Below are 21,119 nucleotides of genomic sequence, written 5' to 3'. Positions count from 1 at the left end.
TGTAATCCTATGCAGAGGACATCAGGAACCACTCTAGCATCTCGTTTAGATTCCTTAGCAGTCCTTTGAAGAGACAAATTCAGAACCTTCCAAAATTATATACACAGCAACAAAAAGACAATGAACAACTGTCTCTCAAGGAACCCCCACGTGAGTGTGGTCTGTCCTAATCTGCCCTGAGCATCTCTAGTGTCTCTCAAGGAACCCACATGTGAGTGTGGTCTGTCCTAATCTGCCCTAAGAATCTCTACTTGGAAGTCTTTGTTAACCTCAAAAGAATGTCAAAACTTTTCACAATAATCTCCAACTCCACTTTATACAAGAGCCGAGGGAGGTCGATAATCTGGACTCCACTTGAGCAGAGAGTTTGGACAAGAAATTCCTCAGGCAGAGCTAACAGGCCCCCAAACCGGTAGCTGGGAATCTAGCATGGGACTGACTCAGACCCCCTGAATATGGGTCTCAGCTAGAAGGCCTGAGCAGTCTAAGGGACCTCAGACAGTGGAACCAGGATGTATTCCTGGTGTACAAAAGGATTTTGTGGGCACATCCCCTATGGAGGGATACTCCCTTAACCTAGAGACAGGAGAGAAGTCCTAGTCCCTACTTCAAATGACTTGACAGATTTAGATGACCCCTCCTGGATGGCATCACCCTACCTGTGGAGTGGCGAGGGGAATGGGAGGGTAGGGTGGTCGGGATGAATGTGAGGGGGGGGGAGGGAGGGAGAGAGAACTGGGATTGATATGTAAAATAAAAATAAAAAAAAGAAAGAAAGAAATTCCTTAGGCAACAGCACAGAGATATGTTTCTGGCCAGTGTTGCTGACATACTGAAGAACATAAGAAGACGGACATAATGAAGAGATGGAAGATCCCAAAGAGAAATAGAAATTTAAGAACTGGAAATGAAAATGTCACTGGGCGGCAAACTGGATTCAGAAGAAAAAAGAATCAGTGAATTTATAAAAATGCTCATTTAATTTAAAAACAATAAAGAGCCATAATGGGACTAGGAGGTGGTCTGGTAGGTAAGCACTGTTATGCAAGAATGAGAACCTGAGTTTGTACCTCTAGACCCCACATCAATGCTGGGTGGGTGCGGTGTCTCCCCTGCAATCCCAGGGACCCCCAGAACAAGCTGGCTAGTCACATCTGTGAGAGCCCCTGCCTCAGTGAATAAGGTGGAGAGTGAACAAGAAAGACAATTGAAGTCAGCCTCTGGTCTACATCCCCCCACCCCGAAACACAGACCGAGAGCCAGACAGGTGGTGCATGTGCACTTCTCCCCATACAAAATAACTGAATGTAATTTAAAAACTCCCAAAGAAAAACATTTCGCTTAAAAAACAAACTAAGAGAATTAGTAGCTAGCAAACCTTAATACGGCAGGCATCTGGCTGAAGAGAAAAGATGTTGGGAAGAAATCTCTATCAAGAAAAACATGTGGTCCACAATGCATGAAATATTTAATAACTGTTTACAGGAAAATGTGCAGCCCTTGTTCTAGAGCAACCATAATAGACAAACACAAGACATAGCTAAAATGAAGAGATAATTGCCATAGCAGATAAAACAAAATACTAAGAAATACTAGATTAATCCAAAAGAAGTCAGGAAAACAAAGGAATGAAGATAGACAGTTCAAAATTAAGAAACAAACACTTGGTGGTAGACTTAATTCGGCCCAACCAGAAGAGTAATTACAATACATGTAAGGAATTAAATACCTCATTTAAAACGAAGGGGCTGTCAAACTACATTAACCACAATACCATCACTTAATCACTTTTTAATATAATTAAATATAAAGACAGATTAAAAATTAAAGGATGAGGAAAACAGACCACAGATGTGGCTCTACTCTTATCAGACAAGGCCAACAGCTAGGAAAAACATCAGTGCTCAGGCTACCTCATGAGCAGAACTAATTCCTCAAGCTCTATCTGGTTATCCTCTTAGCAATATGGATTTAAAATGCATGAAGCATAACTGAAAATAAAAGGAGAAAGGCCACAAGCAAAGTACTCTTCTCAAAATTTATAACTCAACTAAGAATTATCAAGCTAAACAATATGATGACATTTATAGCATATCACAACTGCAGAACAGTTTCCCACATGAATATGAGGCCACAAAGCAATTTTAAGCATAGGTAAAAATTGAAATCATAGTGTGCATGTTCTCTGTCCACAGAACAATCACATTAAAAACCAGGATGGAAAAAACAAAAACCAAAACAAACAAACAAAAAACAAAAAAACAAACTCCCCAAATATTTAAAAAGTAAATGTTGTTCTAGGAAGTCTAGACTGTTGTTCTAAGAAGTTTAAACTATATCCCATACTAATAACAGAGCTACTTTTTGTTTGTTTATTTTGAGATAGGATCTCTTTGTGTAGCCCTGCTGTCCTGAAACTTGCTCTGTAGACCAGACTGGCCTCCAACATAGAGATCAGCCTGCCTCTGCCTCCCAAGTGCTGGGATTAAAGGCATGCACCACCACCCAGCCAAGTATTGTTAAATAATTATCAATATTTTTAAACACTTATTTTAAGGAGGTGTGTGTATGTGTGGTGGGTTCATGTATCAGATATCCGGGAGTTGGAGCTAGAGGTATGTATGATTTTCAGATTCTCTACAAGAGGAGCAACCAGTCTTAACAACTAAACCATCTCTCTAGCCCCCTACTCAAGAATTTTCACATGAGATCTGAAACACTAGGTGATCCTAAGATGAACAGCTGGACAAACGAGAATGCCATGCACAGAGACAGACACAAGCAGAAGCAGCTTTGGCTGGGTACAGGCACCTGAACATGCAGCAGTACCTTCTAGGCTCTAGCAAGTGTTAGGTTTTACCTGCTGCAGTTTCTTTCTTTCTTGATACTCTATTAACATGCGTGTTACTGTGTGTACATATGTGTGTATGAAGGTCAGAGAACAATGTTCAATAGTAGGTTTTCTCCATCCACCATGGGTTCCACGGATAGAACTCAAGCTGCCAGAACTGACAGGTGCTTTTAGCAACTGAGTCATATCTGCGGCCCAGATGTGGCTTCTTACTGACAGTTCAGGCAGTCAACCCAGCTTCCCTCACTCACTGCAAGTGCCCTCGTCTTGGACTGTGCCTTCTGCACCCTGCCTTTCCACTAACTACGACTTCCTCTTTTCTCTACAGTAGGATCGACATAGGATACACCAATCACACTTGGAGCTGTGTTACCCCTTCTTCCCTCTTTGCCTTCTTGTTTAAGAAATGAGGAACAGTTATTTTTGTTTTTGAGAGTTCCATGCATTTATAACATTTCTACTCCATCTTCTCCCCACTCCAGCTCCTTCCATGTCTCTCCCCCACCCCCTCTCAAACTCATGACCTCTTCAATTATTACCGTTACATAGCTTTTCCTTTTAAATTCTTTATGTGAACAGATGTTTTACCTGTATGCATGTACCTGGTGCCCATGGGGGCTAGAAGAGGGTATCAGATCCCCCGGAACTGAAGTTGCAGATGGTTTGTGAGCTGCCATGCATGTGCTTGTACGAGAGCAGCAAGTGCGCTTATCACTGAACCATCTCTCCAGCCCCACATATACCTTTTCTTGAGACAGCATCTTAACCCTGCAGTTGAGGCTGGCCTGGAATCCCAGGGGAGGACACTGTGGCTTAAACGTGTAGTGATCTTCCTACTCCACCTCCCAAGTGCTGAGATTACATGCCTGCACCACCACACCTGGCCTGGGACTTCTTTTCAGCTCACTGTTCAATTTTACTTCCTTTTTCAGTAGCACTAGGGATTGAATCCAGCTCACACATGCTAACAAAGCACTCTACCACTGAGCCACAGCCAAAACCCTGACTCTTCCAGTTTAGCAACCAGGTCTTTAAACAACATCAGGCTTGACCTGTGTGCACCAACTCCTATCTGCTCTCTGGCTTGCAGACTGCACAGGCAAGCCATCACAGCCACATTCCTATCACCTAGTCTGGATTTCTTCCAGTCAGGAACAACTGCAGCCAACTCCCTAGCAAGCAACAAGTTTGGGCAGTAAGTTTGATTCTGTATGCTGGATCTGAGGTTCTTTCATGCACCCATGTAGCAGTTAGGAACAATGAACCTTCAGCTCAGAACCCCCCCCCCAGGAAAAGCCTACAGAGTGACAATCATAAGCAAACAGGTTGTAATAGAAAGTCTGAAGGGTGGATGAGCTTGGCAAGAACACTATGAAGCAGGAAGCTTTAATCTGTGTCTACTGAAATTCAATGTATGCAGATGCCTATATTTCTGAGGTAGGGAGGGTGTCTATATTTGGTCATATTCCCAAATAAGTTGCTAAGTCTAAAAAGATTAAAAAGCTATGAAAGAGGAAAAGGCAGAAATGACCCAGAGACCATTATTTATAAAACGTGTGCCACTATCCGGGGATTGGGGAGTGGTAGAAGAGGGCACAGAACCCATTAGCATCTTGTTTCTATGTGAGTTGCAGCAACCACAACACACATGACTTTGATTTGGAATTGGGCAATGTAGTCCTAAGATGTGCTGATTCAGACATCATTAATCCTGGCTCTGCACACTCTATAAAAACCAGCATTTTTAGGCCTAGAGGTGCGGATTTCTACATTCCCAGTCAAAATGTAATTTTCCCCCTACCCTACCCCCCCCATACCATAAGTGAAGGCCCAATTCCTCCAGCCACCTTTTTTCTCTGGAGTCACCCATCTCTGACAAATAGAGATATCTTTGGAAGTATATGGTCATGATACAACTCATGGCTGTTGCATATGATCACCATTTGAGTCATCAAAGGCAAAAGAAAAAAAAAAAAACAGAAAGGAAAAGTTTTGAAAATACATAGGATTTGGTTTGAAATACAGCTAACTGGTTAAGGCAGACAATGAAACTCAAATTCAAAAGACAAGGATGGGGTCAGCAAGATGGTTCACTGGACACAAATCGCTAGCAGTGCAAACCTGGCAAGCAGAGTGTGACTCCTGGAACCCACAAGAAAGTGGGAGAAGAGAACTCTCCAGAGTTTTCTCTGATTTCCAAATGTGTGCCACAGCACACACAGTAAATGTAAAACTACAAACAAGAATCTAAGCATGCTAGGATTGCATACATTATTACAAAGGGATGATAAAAAAAAATGGAATTCATCTTTTCTTCCTCAACTCCCCGCCCCCCAGGAAGCATTATGAAACCCTTTCAAAAGCCACTGTGTGTATAAAACACATTCTCGAGTCACATGGATCGAAACCACAGCATTCTTCCCAACTACCACTCAAGAAAGCCAAGAATAATCTAGGCAAGACAACTTGCACATGTGAAACTATAGTGACTACTGTCCTGGGAACCTTGAAATCCCTTCCAGTCTTGTGCACAGGAGAAAGCTACTGGTTCCCAACCCATTACAAAAAGATAGTCGGGGACTGAGAAGTGGGATGCTACACTAATGTTGGCTTGCTATTTTAGCAAGCTGCAGTTTAAAACTTCAATATGTGAAACAAAATTTTTCAGAAATTTAAGAGGCAATTCACAAAACACAACAAACAGCCAGGTGGTGGTGGCACATGCCTTTAATACCAGCAGAGGCAGGCGGATCTCTGAGTTAAAAGCCAGCCTGGTCTACACATCTAAGTCCAGGACGGCCAAGGCTACACAGAGAAACCCTTTCTTGAAAAAACAAAAGCAAAACAAACAGACAAACAAACAAACAAAAACCCCACATACAAACAGCTAAAAAAAACTGGAAATGTTCAATTACAATCATCAGTGAATTCTATTAAAATCAGCAAAAATCTCAAACAAATCATCTCCATTACATTGCTTTTCAATGGTTTCTGCAGTGTACATGTGTGTTCAGCAACATATATCAAGCACCTTAAAAAAAAATCTGACACTTTGACCTGGTTTAATCTCACCTTTATTAATCTAACCCTAATATAAACCCTAAAATATAGAACCTGAGTTCAATACCCAGCACCTCTACTATATAGTGAGTTAAAGGCCAACCTGAGTCACAGGAGACTCTGTCTCAACCTGCCCCCAGCCCAGATGTTAAAAAAAAAAAAGTGTAATTTTATATTTATCTTACCTAATAAAAACTTTTAGCAGAAATGTAAAGTGCTGATTTGAAACCACTAATATATTTATTCAGATTAGTTCTTTAAGTTTTTAGTACTGCTCTGAAGCAAGTCTGTAAAGCTGCAATCTAATTTATTTTTATTATATGTGTTAAGTGACTTGCATGCATGTATGTAGTATATCACATGTATAGTGCCCTTGAAGGCTAAAAATGGGCATCTGATCCCTTGGAACTGAAGTTATAAGCAGTTGTGAGCTGCCATGTAGGTGCTAAGAACTGAACCAGAACCTCTCTAAGAGCAGCCAGGGAGTGCTCTTAAATGCGGAGACATCTCTCCACAGCAAACTGTATTTATTGTTATTATGTATGCATGCTTATATATACTGGGGGAGGTGCATGTCCACATGTGTATGGAGGTGGACATCACACCCAGCATTTCTGTGGATTCTGGACACTGAACCCAGGACTGTATATCTGAGCAACGAGCTTTACTGACTAAGCTATCTCCCCAGTCCTTACTAGTAACTTTCAACAGAGGGCTAATATATCTAATCTTTGTTCTCATGTAGCTAATGCCTGGCCTTGGGGTGGGAGGGATGGTCAAGAAATCCTGCCTCATCTAAACAAAGCCTTAAAAGTACAGTGCTCCTTACACTTAAGGAAAGGGAAAAGAAGCCAGAAGTAAGGTCACTAATAATTCTGTTGTTTGTACAAATTTAGGATAATCAACAATGGGAATAAATGTCACCAAGCAAATGGAAGCCAGAGGACAACATCCTACACACTGAGCAGAGCACATGGCTGACCTGTCCCCACAGCTCTTCGAAAGAAGGGTTTTTCCTGAAACTGCAGACCTCTGATGGTAAGGCATTCAACAAGTTAGAACAATGGTAATTTAAAATAATTTTCTGGTCATAAACAGTAAGAAACAAAACAAGAAAAAAAATCTACTCAAACCCAAATTCCATGTCTAGTTTCCTTAGTTACTTTGGGAGTCTCACTTACCCTTCTGGTGTTTTCAAGGATCTTGGGGTCAGGCTTTCCATAGTTAGGGGGATTGGCATATGGATCATATCCAAGTTTGGCAAGCATGGGTGCAATCACTGCCATGTCTTGTAAAACATCTGGGGGTATCTTTCCAACCCACTTTGACAGCGCCCCGACATTGACAGGCTTGATGACTTGGTCTGTTGACCTTTCCACTCTGAAAACATAACATGAACAATCACTTACTTAAAATCTACACAAAACAAACATGGTGGCATGCACTTATAATCGCAGCACTCCAAAAGCAGAGGCAGGAGGATTAGGAGTTCCAGCTTATCCATGTACAAAAGCAAGTCAGAGGTCAGCCTGACTCCATGGGACTCTCATCTCATAAAAAAAAAAAAAAAGTAAAGTCAGCCAGGCATTGGTGACACACTCCTTTAATCCCAGCACTTGGGAGGCAGAGACAGGCGGATATCTGTGAGTTCGAGGCCAGCCTGGAACTACAGAGCTAGTTCCAGGACAGGCTCCAAAGCTACACAGAGAAACACCCTGTCTCCAAAAAAAAAAAAAAAGAAAGAAAGAAAGAAAAGGTTAAACAATTATGAGATGGCTCAGTGGGTAAAAGCACTTGATAGAAGATGACTGACTTTTAAAACTTGTCTTCTGACCCATACAGTGTATCAATATTCTCTCTCTCTCCCTCTCTCCCTCCCCTCTGATTCAATGTACCCATATTCACTCACTTACACATACTCTAACACACGCACACACACACTCTAACACACACGTATACACACACAAGCACACACACAGAGAGTCATACCATACACAAGAAAATGAAAATCATAATTGCCTGCATTGTATTATAAAGCAATTATTAAAGATTAGACGGATGTTGTCATGATCCATTAGAATAGATGGTATGGGAGTCAAGTATAGTGGTGTACACTGGTATAATCCCAGCACTTGGAAGACAGAATCAGGTGGGTTTCTTTAAGATCAAAGACAGCTTGATCAATATAGTGAGTTCAAAACCAGCCAGAGCTAAATAGTGAGACCCTGTCTCAAGAAAAAGAACACACAGTATGGGCAGGTGAGATGGCTTAGTTTTTGTACTTGCCAACAAACCTATCAACGTAATAAAATGCAAAGGAAAACTGGACAGCAGAAGAGTATCTCCTTCAGTCTTAGAAGGTGGCCAAACTATGGTTTTGATATGTACTGGGGCTTTCAGTCACCTTTCTGGCACTCTCCATCTCCCTGGAACCTTAAAACACAGTGCTTGACACCCTGGTGTGCTTCAAACCAACATGAACTGGCCAGCACCCCCATCAGTCATGAGAGTTCAGCATTTAATCAGAATCCACAATGATAGCTGTTCCATCTCAAGAAATGGGATCAAGGCCAAGACCCTGAATGACCGTGTGGAGTAGGTAAAGACCACAGCCAGGCTGTCTGTCAAGCTGCAGCTGATTTACAATATGCAGCAACTACTACCAGAACTCAGATCCTCTGTATTGAAGCATAGTGTTGGAATGGATATGCAAAGAGGAAGAATGGAAGTCAACAGGCCATGATTACAGGGAAATAAACAATGAAATGCCACCAGAAGCCTTATTTTTAAAGACTAATATAGAAAAATGTTCAGGTTTTGTTTTTGTGAAAAGAATGGTTTTAAAATGCATAGGACCAGCCAGGCGCTGGTGGTGCACGACTTTGACCCCAGCAGAGGGAGGCAGAGGCAGAGGCAGAGGCAGAGGCAGACAGATCTCTGAGTTTGAGACCAGCCTGGTATACAGAGAGAGTTCCAGGACAGACTCCAAAACAATACAGACAAACCCTGTCTCAGAAAACCAAACCAAACCAAACCAAACCAAAACAAAAAAGCATAGGATTAATTAGTTCAGTGACATAGCTGGGCCAATAAAAGTACTTGCCACCGAGCCTGATGACTTGAACTCCACACCCAGAACCTACATGGTAGAAGAAAACCAACTTTTACAACTGTCCTCTAAGCTCCACATATACACAGTGTCATTTGGGTATACACAGATAGACCCAAACACACACACACAAGTAAATACATGTAATTCTAATAATTCTAACAAACATTTTAAAATGTGTAAACAACAGAAATTTGGGTGTAATGGGACAGGAGACATGGCTCAGTAGCTAAGAGCACTTGCTGCTCTTAAAGAACCAGAGTCAGATCAAGGCACCTACTTTGGGTGGCTCATGCCTGACACTCGGGCTCCAGGTGATCCAACCTTCTTCTAGCCTGGATGGGCACCCACAGAGCACATGGGTGTGCACACAGACACACACTTCTAGACAGATAATTTATTCTTGTAAAAATGTGTTATAATGGAGGCTGGAATGATGGCTCAGTAGTTAAGAGCACAGTAGTTAGGAGTAGTTAAGAGTTCTTGCAAAGGAGCAAGAGTCATCTCCCAGCACCCAAATAAATGGTGATGCCCCATTCTCATGACCACCATAATAGACACCAGGCACACAGATGATGCACATACATACATGCAGGCAAAACCCATACACATAAAACAAAATATGTACATCTAAAAATAAAAACATGGTATACAGATGATACAACGTAAGTGCTTAAACTTGTGGGCATGTGCACATAAAGAATCATGAACAAATGCTAACAAACCGAAAAGTGGGATATTAAAATTTTATAAATAATATATGAAAAAGAAATCAAAATTACAAAAGATACAAGATTTGGCAAACTGATAAATCTAGGCACTGAAGATCAAGAGCTGCTAACACTATGAAAGAAAGAGAACCGTACACTAATAAATAATATGGCCAAATCTGACTGTGGCCTGCCTAAGCCTCTAGATTCAGCAGCCAACTGGTATGTAGTATAGAATTGAGAAGAATGTGTGGGAGAATCAGCATGCTACACAGAACATTATAGACTATTATGCCTGTACCCTTCAAAAATAAAGTATATGGTAAAAAATAAATGGCTGGTGAGATGTCTCTAAGGTTAATACTGCTTGCTGCTCTTGCAAAAGTTTCAGTTTCCAGTCACCCATAACAGATGACTCTAGAGCAGTGGTTTTCAACCTTCCTAATGTTGCAACCCTTTAATACAGTTCTGCATGTTGTAGTGACCCCCAACCATAAAATTATTTCCATTACTACATCATAACTATAATTTTGCTGTTATGAATCTTTTTTAATTTATTTTTTATGTATATGAGTGCTCTATCTGCATGTCTGCCTGAACATCAAAAGAGGACATCAGTCTCACCATAGATGGCTGTGAACTGCCATGTGGTTGCTGGGAATTGAACTCAGGACCTCTGTTAGAGCAACCTGTGACCCTAACTACTGAGCCATCTCTCCAGCCAATTATGAATCTTAATGTAAAGATCTGTGTTTTCCGGTGGTCTTTAGGCAACTCCTGTGAAAGGGTCATTTGACCTTTAAGGGGTCAAGACCCAGAGGCTGAGAAACACTGCTCTAGGGGATCCAACACACTTTCCTAGTCTCCACAGGGCTACAGAGACGACATACAAACACACAAAAATAAAAATACCCAGCACTCAGGAAGTGTGGATCTCTAAAAGTTTGAGGCTGGCTAGGTCTAGTACCAGGTCAACCAAGGCTACACAGTGTTGTCCTCTCAACAAATAAAATAAAATCTTAAATGTAAGGTAAAGAGGGACTGGAGAGAAGGCTCAACAGTTAAGAGCACTTTCTACCTTGCAGAGTACCTGAGTTCAGTTCCCAGCACTCACACCAGGCAGCTTACAACAGCCTGTATGCCCAGCTCCAGGTAGATCTCTGTGATTTGAGGCCAGCCTGATCTACAGAGGAGTTTCCAGGACAGTGAGGGCTACACAGAGAAATTTTATTTTGAAAAACAAAAGAATACGTTTTTAAATTATTTTTGATTCCTGTGTTTTCCTCATGTATGTCTGGGCATCACATGTGGCTGTGCACAGGAGTCAGAGGAGGGCACTGGATCCTCTGGATGGAATCGAAGCTTCAGGTGGTTGCTATCTGACATTTAGGTGCCAGCAATGAAACCCAGATCCTCCAGGAAAGCAGCACATGTTCTTAACTTCTGAGCCATGGCCCCAGCCCCATTTTTGCTTGCATGTATGTGTGAGTGCAGGAGCCCACAGAGGTCAGAGGTGTCAAGTCCTGTTTTTGTCAGAGTTCTCTGGAACAACAGAACCAAGCATGGAGAGGAAATATCAGAATTTAAGTCAGCTTTAAAATAGTAACAACAGAGAATTCAACATGTAGAGATTTGAGAGAGCAGAGGTCTGGGCCCTCTCTCCATGAGGCAAAACTGCTCCTGGCAACACTACCTGCGTCAGAAAGGAAGATGGACATCGAAGAAACCTGTTATGGAGTTTACTTCCAATATGGCAAGACTAGCCATTTGGGCAAGATACTGCTCTTGTCTGGACTGTTTGACTTTATGCTATATAAATGGGACATGCAGGAGCCACAGGAAAGTGACTGCTGACACAAGATGGGCATTGATACAGAGTTCCTGCTTCATGGAAGTCTGCCAGATATTCTGCAGGACACAGAGAAAAGTAACTGTCTGCCAACACAGGTGGGACAGTTTAAAGTTTCCTACTTTACTGAAGAGTCTGCCAGACACACTATGGCCTTTAGGCTGAAGATGGAACATTACAGAAGAATTTTGGATGGCTGACCAGGCGAGTTGTCTCTGTCATTTCTAACATTTATATATTATCCTTCTGTGGTCTCTCAGGGAGCTGAAGACAGATAGTTATGGTTATAGTTTTCCTTAGTTAGGATTAAAGATAAGTTACATATAAGACTTTAGACTCACAAAGATAGATGATAAAATAGTTTCTTTAAATCTTGCTAAATATTGTTAACTGTGGTTCTTATATCAATAACTGTTTTGTTATATATATATTGCTGTTAAGTTTAAAACCCTTCTTTTTATTTAGACAAAAAAGAGGAGATGATAGGAAATGTCATTCTGCAAATATGTTTCCCTTATTGGTTAATGAATAAAGCACTGTCGGCCAATAGGAAAGCAAGATAGGCAGGACTAGGAGATAATGAAGATTGAGGGAGAGGGAGTGGAGATTCAATATGTAGGACCAAGAGGACAGAACTCCAGATCCTCTCTCTGGTAAGATAAGACCATGTGGAAATAGATTGATAGAAATGGTTTAATATTTAGGACAGAGTTAGCCAATAAGAAACGATAGTAACAGGCCAACAGCTTTATATCTTTAAAAAAAAAAATAGTAACAACAGCCGAATCACACCCAAGAAGCTGAGGACTGAGGAGTCTATTGGGTCCATGAAGAGGGAGCTATTGCTCTCTCACTGGAAGGTTGACAACCAATACTCAGTCTCCAAGGAGGCTGCCTCAGCAGCCCAATCTGGCACCAGAAGCCTGGAAGGTTCCTGAAGAGCTGCTGGTTTATTTCACCATGGAAACCCTGGATCTGCTATCATCTAAGGAATTAGCAGCAACAAAAAGGCAAATCTACCCAGCATCAAGAAGGAAGTCAAGCAAGCAAAAGACTTCCCCGATAAAACTTTCTTCATCTGGGCTCCCACCAGAAGGTGCCGTCTACACTGGGGGTGGGTCTTCCCACGTCAGTCAGGGCCCACAGGACAATTCTTCAGGTGAGGCTACCTACTAGGTGAGTCTAACTTGTAGCAAGTTGATATTAAAACCACATACAATACATTCCTTGGGATTGGCATTACAGATGGCTGTAAATCGTTTTGACATGATGCCGGTAGTCAAACTTGGGTCCTCTGAAAAAGCAGTACTCCCTATTAATTACTGAGTCATTTCTCCACCCCTGTCCTGATTTTTGTTTGCTTTTGACATAAGGTCTTAAGTAGCCCCATTGGTGTCTCTACTGAGTGGTTTTATGTCAACTTGACACATACTAAAGTCATCTGAGAGAAGGGAAACTCGGTTTAAAAAAAAAAAAAAAAAAAAAAAAAAAACCTCTGTAAGATCAGCTGTGGGGCACCTTCTTAATTAGTGATTGATGGGGGACAACCCAGTCCATTGTGGAGGATGCTATCCCTGGGCTGGTGATCCTGGGTTCTATAAGAAAGCAGGTTGAGCAAGCTATGAGGAACAAGGCAGTAAACAGCACCTCTCCACAGCCACTAGGTTCCTGCCCTGTTTGAGTTCCTGTCCTGACCTTCAGTGATGAATGATGAACAGCAATGCTGAAGTGTAGCCAAAGAAACCCTTTCTCCCACAACTTGCTTTTGGTCATGGTGTTTCGTCATAGCTACAGTCACCCTAAGACACTCTCCAATTCTCCATATATCAGACCCTGGCTAGCCTCTAGCTCCTGATCCTCCTATATCTAGCTCCAGCACGCTGGGATTACAGGTGTCAGCCTCAATGCCTCTCTCTCGCTCTCTCTCATGGCTTATGTAACATTAGACTATTTGTTCTCTACTGGTTGGATATAATCTAGTGGTGAGCACCTTATACATGACATCTCTTCAACACCTTTTATTTCTTTGATAATAACCTATTTAGTATCCATCTTGTAAAATCAGTGATCGTCTCTTGAATGAAATTAGTAAAATCACATTTTCAGGACTGCTTTAAATATCTTCTTTCTGGTTATTTCTCCTGGTCTACTGAGTAAAAGACGCTGGAGAAATCATTTCTATTCTCTGGAAACAATGAACATTTCTTGGTTTACAATAACAGTTGACACAAGAATAAGGAGGGGTTAAAGGGAAAACCTCCCTTCAGTCCACTCTTCAGCTCCCCCCCACACTGGCCATGCCTGAAACTTTATTCTTTTGTGTGGGGGACAAAGCAGTTGTGCTGCAGTTTGTCCCTGGTTGTCTTATTTTCTCTGGAGCAACATCTTGGTGTGTGGCCAGCCAGCCCTGCATTCTTTGCAAACAGCAAATCTGATTTCATTTTTTTCTAATGGCCTAATGTGGCTGTAAAAGCACTGAATCCCATTTCTCAAACGTTCCCTCACTAACACATTGCTTTGGCCCTCCAGCACGAAGGAACAACCAGTGTGGCTAACTAAATGCTGCTTATAATTATGCTGCTGAGCTGTTCTGGGCTTCAGCAGAGACACAAGGGGCCCACCACCAAAACGCTAGCTAAAATCCAGTATGCGGTCTTGGTTTGCTTTCTGTTGCTGTGATAAAACACTGTAGCAAAAGAAATGTGGGGAGGAAAGGGTTTATTTGGCTTACACATCCCAGTCATAATCCATCCTAGAGGGGACTCAGGGCAGGAACCTGGAGGAGGCATGAACTAAAGCAGAGACATGGAAGGTCTGCTGTCTCCGTGGCTTGCTCAGCTTGCTTTCTTACAGAACCAAGGACCACTTGTACAAGTAGTGAGCACCTTATACATGGGCCCTCCCACAGTAGTTATTAGTCTCACAAACTTGCCTACAGGAAAACTAAAAGAAATGCTTTCTCTTTGTTTTAGACTTTCTCATTTTATTTTGTGTTGCTGCTTTGCCTGCGTACATATGTGCACCACATGTGTTCAGTGCCAGTAGAAATCAGAAGGTATTGGATCCCTTGAAACTGCAGATGGTTATAAACCACTGTGTGGGTGCTGGGGACTGAATCCCCATCCTCTACAAGAACAGTAAATGTTCTTAACTGTTAAGTCATCTCTACAGAGCTCCCAGGAGGCATTTTCTCAGCTGAAGTTCCCTCTTTCCCAAATGACACTGGCTTGTGTCAAGCAGACAATAAAATTAAAACAAACACCTAAGCAGCATAGAAACTAACAGATGCATAATTAGATATTAGATTTAGGTTGATTGGGGGGTGTTTTATTTGTATTTTGTTTGTTATTATTGTTTGAGACACGATCTCTCTATGTAACCCTGGCTGTCCTGGAACCTCTTAGCATCTAGACCTGCTTCTGGCTTGTTTTTAATTTATTCAGGGCATGGGAGATGGCTCCATGCATAAAGTGTTGCCTTGCAGTGTGAAAAACCTGAGTTTGATCCTCAGAACCTAGGTAAAAATGCACATGCTTTCGACCCTAGTGCTAGAGGATCCCTGGGGCTTAAAAAACAAGGTGGACAGCACTTGAGAAACAACATCCAAGACTGACTCCACATGCATACATACACATATGCATGGGCATCAGCATAGGTGTACCTCACGTGAATGAACACACACATACACACACACACACACACACAAACACAAACACACACACACAGAGTCAGAATTGACTCTACAAAGTCTGCATTTCTTTTTCTGTTGTGTGACACTGAAGTCTGTCAAACTGGTGGTTACCCAACAACTAGACAGAGTTTGTGTTTCCTTTGTTTGTTTGTTTGTTTGTTTGAGACAGGGCTTTTCTGTGTTGTTCTGGCTGTCCTGGAACTCACTCTGCAGACCAGGAGGTCCTTGAACTCACTGAGATTCACCTGCCTCTGCCTCCTGAGTGCTGGGACCAAAGGTATTCGACACCACTGCCCAGCTAGACCAAGTTTCTTATATGCCTAAACCCACAAGAGCTCCATGTGTGTTTGGGGCACACTATTCAGCCAGCTGGTTTGTAACTCTGCCTGTGCCTTTGTTTCTTGCTTCTGTGGCGCCTTGAGATCAGCCAGAAGTCCTCCCCAGGTATGCACATATGTACAGGATCTTGGCCATCTGCACTTGCAGAAACATATCAGAGTCCTTTAACGTTTTCAGGGTTTCTGGTGTTTGTCCACATTGCTATCTGACTCAGGCAGCATGACAAAACCCCTAAATGTTTCTGGTGGTAATAGGCCTTCACATTCTCAGCAGCGTCACTTGTGAACCAGTTCTGGGTCAGAAGGAATAAAGAGCCTTTAAACTGGCTTTCCAAGGAACTACCCAAAAAGAAAATCAGCACCATAAATCCAGGATGTTCATTCAGTCCAGCTGATACAGAGAATGATGAGCAGGGCTGGGATAAATAAAACATAAATACCCACTCTTCCCACTGAAATTCAGATAGTTTATGAATAAGTACTCCCCGAAATGTTTTTTTAATAGATTTTTACGTGCATGAGTGTTGTCTGCATGTATGTCTGTGCACCACAGGCATGCAGTGCCTGCTGCTGCAGCCATAAGAGTGTAGGGTTCTCTGTAACTGAGTGACAGATGGTTAACAGAGGCTTGGAGTGCTGAGAACCAAACCCAAGGCTTCTGCAGGAGCAACAAGTACTCTTACCTGCTGAGCATCTCTCTGGCCCCTAGATGTTTTGAGCTTTTGACTAATTTCTAGATTTTTAAAAAACTTGATTCTTACAGGTTTGGTTATTCTCCTGTGGGTTGTGTATGTGCATGCTGATCTTACAGAGAAGGAAATCCCACTTCTTTCCTGCACCAGTGTTTTCTGATGTTGCCCTAAAACAGCAAAATATTTTATTTTAAATTATTACTTGCTTATTTAGTGTGTGTGTGTGTGTGTGTGTGTGTGTGTGTGTGTGTGTGTGTGTGTGTTGCATATATGAAGATCAGAGGACAACTTGTAAGGTGCAGCTTTTATTCTACCAGCTGGGTCCAGGGATCAAACTCAAACTCAGGTTATCAGTCTTAAGAGCAAGACTGACTTTTAGCCACTGAATCATCCCACCAGCCCAGGATACACTTTCAAAGTAAGTTTTTTTTGTTATATTCATTGTTTAGAGGTGGCCATGCAATGAAGAGAATGGAGGAAGAGGACCAGGAAGAATTGGTTCCCCTTCTACCATATGGGTGTGGAAAGCACCCTCATCTGCTGAGCTAACTGTGCATTACTGTTTTTTCCTGCATGTATGTCTGTATGAGGATGTCAGATCTTGGAGTTAGACAGTTGTGAGCTGCCATGTGGGTGCTGGGAATTGAACCCAGGTCCTCTGGAAGAGCAGTCAGTGCTCTAAACCACTGAGCCATCTCTCCAGCACCCCAAAAAAATGTTTTAAGATTGATTTATTCTTATTTTATGACTATGAATGTTTTGCATGTATGTGTACCATATGTGTGTCCAATATGCACAGAGGTCAGAAGAGGACTTTGTTTCCCCCTGGAACTGGAATTACATACAGTTGTAAGTCATCATGAGAGTGCTGGAAATTGAACCTGAGTTCTTTGCGAGAACAGCTAGCGCTCTTAACTGATCAGTTAAGCTTCACTTCAGTCTTATTTTGAAGACTTATAGATATTTATTTATTCAATTGTATGTACATGGGTGTACCTGGATGTATGTACATGAACCACATGTGTGCAGTTGCCAATGCAGGCAGAAAAGGGCATTAGATCCCCTGAAACTAGAGTTATAGATAGCTGTGAATCACTCAGTGTGGGTGCTGGGAACTGAACTTGCAAAAGCAGCAAGTGTTCTTCAATCACTGGACCATCATTTCAGTCCCCAGCAAACATTTAAAGCCATTTGAAGATGCCTCTTTCCTCATTCCTATTAAATCAATATTATCAAACACTTAATGCAAATTTATAATATTGGTAAGCTAAGAGAAAACAATGATGAAGACAAGTTTGCTTTCATATACGGTAATAAATGATATTGGATTTCAAATGAAACTGCAGTATCATCGGCATGATCAGGGAGTGCAGAAGCTGTGATTAACACAAACATCCAAGATGGCTGAGATGCAACTGTTTAGAGAAAATTAGCCTTAGGTCTTCGTCAGCTTCTACACATTAGGAATACAAACTGAAAACTAACATAACTGTGTTACAGAGATAGAGCAGAAAATTGAGCACTCAGAACAGGAAAGTCACAACTACAAAATACAGAACATATTAATGCATGACAGGAAGAAGAGACGGGATTGGTGGTACAGGCCTGAAATCCCAACAGTCCAGAAATACAAGTAGGAAGGTCAGAGATTCAAGACCATCCTTGATTACTGTGATGGCTATTCTTGGTTGTCAACTTAACTTCATCTGGAATGAACTACAATCTTTTGCTTGGTTTGAACGGATAAATAAATTTGCTTCTAGTCTGGACATTTGAGGCAGGAAGACATACACCTTGGATCCAGATCTCGGGGTGGGATGACCTGCCTTTAATCTGGCTCATGCCTTCTGCTGGAAGCCTGTAAAAGGACATAGGAGGCCGCTTTTGCTCTCTGCCTGTTTGCCCTTGCCTTGCTAGCACATCCATTCCTTCACTGGCACTGGAGCCCACTTCTTCAGGCTTCCAGCACATACTGAAGACCAGTTGAGATACCCAGTCTTGTGGACTGAGCAAATACTGGATTCTTAGATTTTTCCATTCACAGCCAGCCGTTATTGGATTAGTTGGACTGCAGCCTGTAAGTCATTCCAATAAATCACACGTGCGCACACACACATACACACACACCCAGAGAGAGAGAGAGAGAGAGATTCTATAAGTTTTGTTACTGTAGAGAACCCTGAAAGATACAACTATATAGGGAGTTCAAGGCCAGTCTAGGCTACATGATACATGTCCCACCATGAAGGCATGATCAGTAGACACACACACACACACACACACACACAATGGAGCAGAAAGTCCAATGAAAGGAGAGTGGCTGGAGCTTTCAGGACAGAGACAAAATTGAACACAGGGATTCTGGAGCTGTGATAAGGGGAAAGAAACATCCAAAACAATGCATAAGGAACTGTGTCCAGCCTTTATATGGCAACAGAACAGGGCCTGTTCCTAGCATCCAGGTGGGAACACTCTACCCAGTAGACAGTACTCAGGAAGGCCTTACTCAAAGAAAGCATGAAGTGAACAGTTCTTTGACTCACCAAAAAAAAAAAAAAAAAAAATCATAGACCTAAAATTCTAAACATTCAAATTGGCCACATCATTTAAATGAACTCCAGAACAAAGCTCAAAATTTTTAGAGTATATATAGAAAGTACAAAAATATCCAAGGTCCAGAATAGAAATATTTTCAATGTCTGGCACACAAATAAGCAGAAAAACACTATGAGTAATGAGAAAAATAAACAAAACCAAAATAAATTTAGAATTGTGAAACATTTAAAATCTATAAAAACTATAAAATTTTATTTTATAGTTACCCAAGCAGCAACATGGATAATTTAAAAAAAAAAAAAAAAAAAAAAAAAAAAAAACTCAAAATTTTGATAGGGTGTTTGGGGTTTTGTTTTGTTTGAGACAGGGTGTCAACTAAGCAGGGTATCAACTGGCTTCTTGTTTGGAACTTACTCTGTAGATTAAGATGGTCTCAAACTCAGAGAGATCCATCTGCCTCTGTGTCCTGAACTCTGAGATTAAAGGTATATGCCACCATGCCGTCAGACGTTGGTGGCTCAGGCCTTTAATCCCAGCACTCAGGAGACAGAGGCAGTTGGATCTCTGTGAGTTCGAGGCCAACCTGGTCTACAGAGTGAGTTCCAAGACAAGCTCCAAAGCAATACAGAGAAACCCTGTCTCAAAAAAAAAAAAAAAAAAAAGTATATGCTATCATGCTCATCATCAAATCAAAATTTGAACAATAACTATTACATACTGGTTTAAAAAAAAAGTGGGATTAAGTGGGATTAATTAGTAGAGGAGTATGGTGCAAAGGACAAGATGAATGAGGGGCTGGAGAGTTGTCAAAGTGCTTAAGAGTTCTGCTACTCTTGTGATGGACCTAAGTTTGGCTAACAGCATCCATGCTCAGCAGTTCACAACCCCCTTAACTCCAGCTCCAGACAATCTGATATCCTCTGTCTCTACTGGCATTGAACTCATGTTGTACACAGATAAAATAAAAAAAAAAAAAAAAAAAAAAAAAAAAAAAAAAGAATGACCTTCCAGAATGAAACAGTAAGATCACTTGTAAGCACACACACACACACACACACACACAGAGAGACAGAGACAGAGACAGAGAGATGAAAGCAGCATTTGGGGGTTTCCCAAGCTAATTTAGGTCTTGCTTTGGTCCAGTGTTTCCTTACTATACTCCCTTCCCTACATTTTGGAACAGTAATGTATATCCTATGCCACTGCATGTTAAAGTATGTGATCTACTTTTTTTATTTTAATTTTGCAGGGGAATATATATATATGAATAAAAGTGAAATTTAAGTATAACCAGCTTACTCTCCCGAATTTAACAGCATCTTCCATTTGCATAGCCTCACAGCAGGAATAAAACTCACCAATCAGTTTATCAGGACAGCTAGTTCAGGAGAAAGAAAGCAGACACTGACATTTCAAAAATGATAAAATCACAGTTGTATGCATGCTGGATCTAACAAACTTCTTATGTAACTAGGTGCCCAAATTTTGGAGACTCTCTAGCCTTTTGTAAAAACACAATGTATCCTTCACATAACCAAAGAAGCAAGGGATCTAGTACAATTCCTTGGAAAAATACAAGAGCCCACCAAGGGCAAGCTCTGGAGTCTACCTCTGCCCTTTATCTTCCTGTGGCTTACCAATCTCCTACCTGCAGGGGATAAGGATGTCCTTATTATCTCTGTAACACTTTCTAAATTCAGCTTGGTGATATGATTCAGTACAGGGCTTGCCTAGCATACATGAAGTCTTGGGTTCCATCCCCAGCACTGCATGAACTGTTAGAGGCAGGAGGACCAGAAGTTCAAAGTCATCCTTACCTAACAGGTAAGTCTGAAGCTAGCCTGGGGAATATGAGGGACTGTCTCAAAAACAAACAAACAAACAAACAAAAAAGGACAAAAAGAAATCTAAAGGGTTTGAATTCACTAAGTACTTACACACTTAGGAGATGTACTTCCTGATACAAGCTACAAAAATGCCAATCATTCTTATTTGCAGAAATACCTAACAATCAAAAGCCACTGAACAGGAATGACAGACATTAAAGTCTGAGATCAGTGAAAAAAGCTTTTCACTGCATGTAACTTGAGCTTGGACTGATCAAACAAACACTAATCACTATATATATGAATAACCCGTGTGCATGAAAAGGGAAGGAGAAAAAAAATAAACTGGTAGCAAACAAACAAAAATAACCTTGCCAATGAAAAACAAACATAAACATATACTTGTGTATATCTTTTCTTTCTTGAGATGGTCTGTT

General features: G+C 41.4%; 1 protein-coding gene across 6 annotated transcripts in view; it reads right to left on the bottom strand.

The window, feature by feature from the left end:
* Tpst1 (tyrosylprotein sulfotransferase 1) overlaps positions 1–21,119 on the bottom strand; it is a 56,947-nt gene that overhangs the window by 17,215 nt on the left and 18,613 nt on the right. For all 6 annotated transcript variants that reach the window (XM_051205093.1, XM_051205094.1, XM_051205088.1 and 3 more), the window contains exon 3: positions 7,093–7,291. In XM_051205093.1, coding sequence (XP_051061050.1) covers positions 7,093–7,291 — 199 coding nt within the window. The remainder of the gene's footprint in view (positions 1–7,092; positions 7,292–21,119) is intronic.

The sequence above is a fragment of the Phodopus roborovskii genome, unplaced genomic scaffold, assembly GCF_943737965.1.
Source record: "Phodopus roborovskii unplaced genomic scaffold, PHOROB, whole genome shotgun sequence".
In the NCBI taxonomy this organism is placed as follows: domain Eukaryota; kingdom Metazoa; phylum Chordata; class Mammalia; order Rodentia; family Cricetidae; genus Phodopus; species Phodopus roborovskii.
This window is presented reverse-complemented; position numbering and strand designations above follow the sequence as displayed.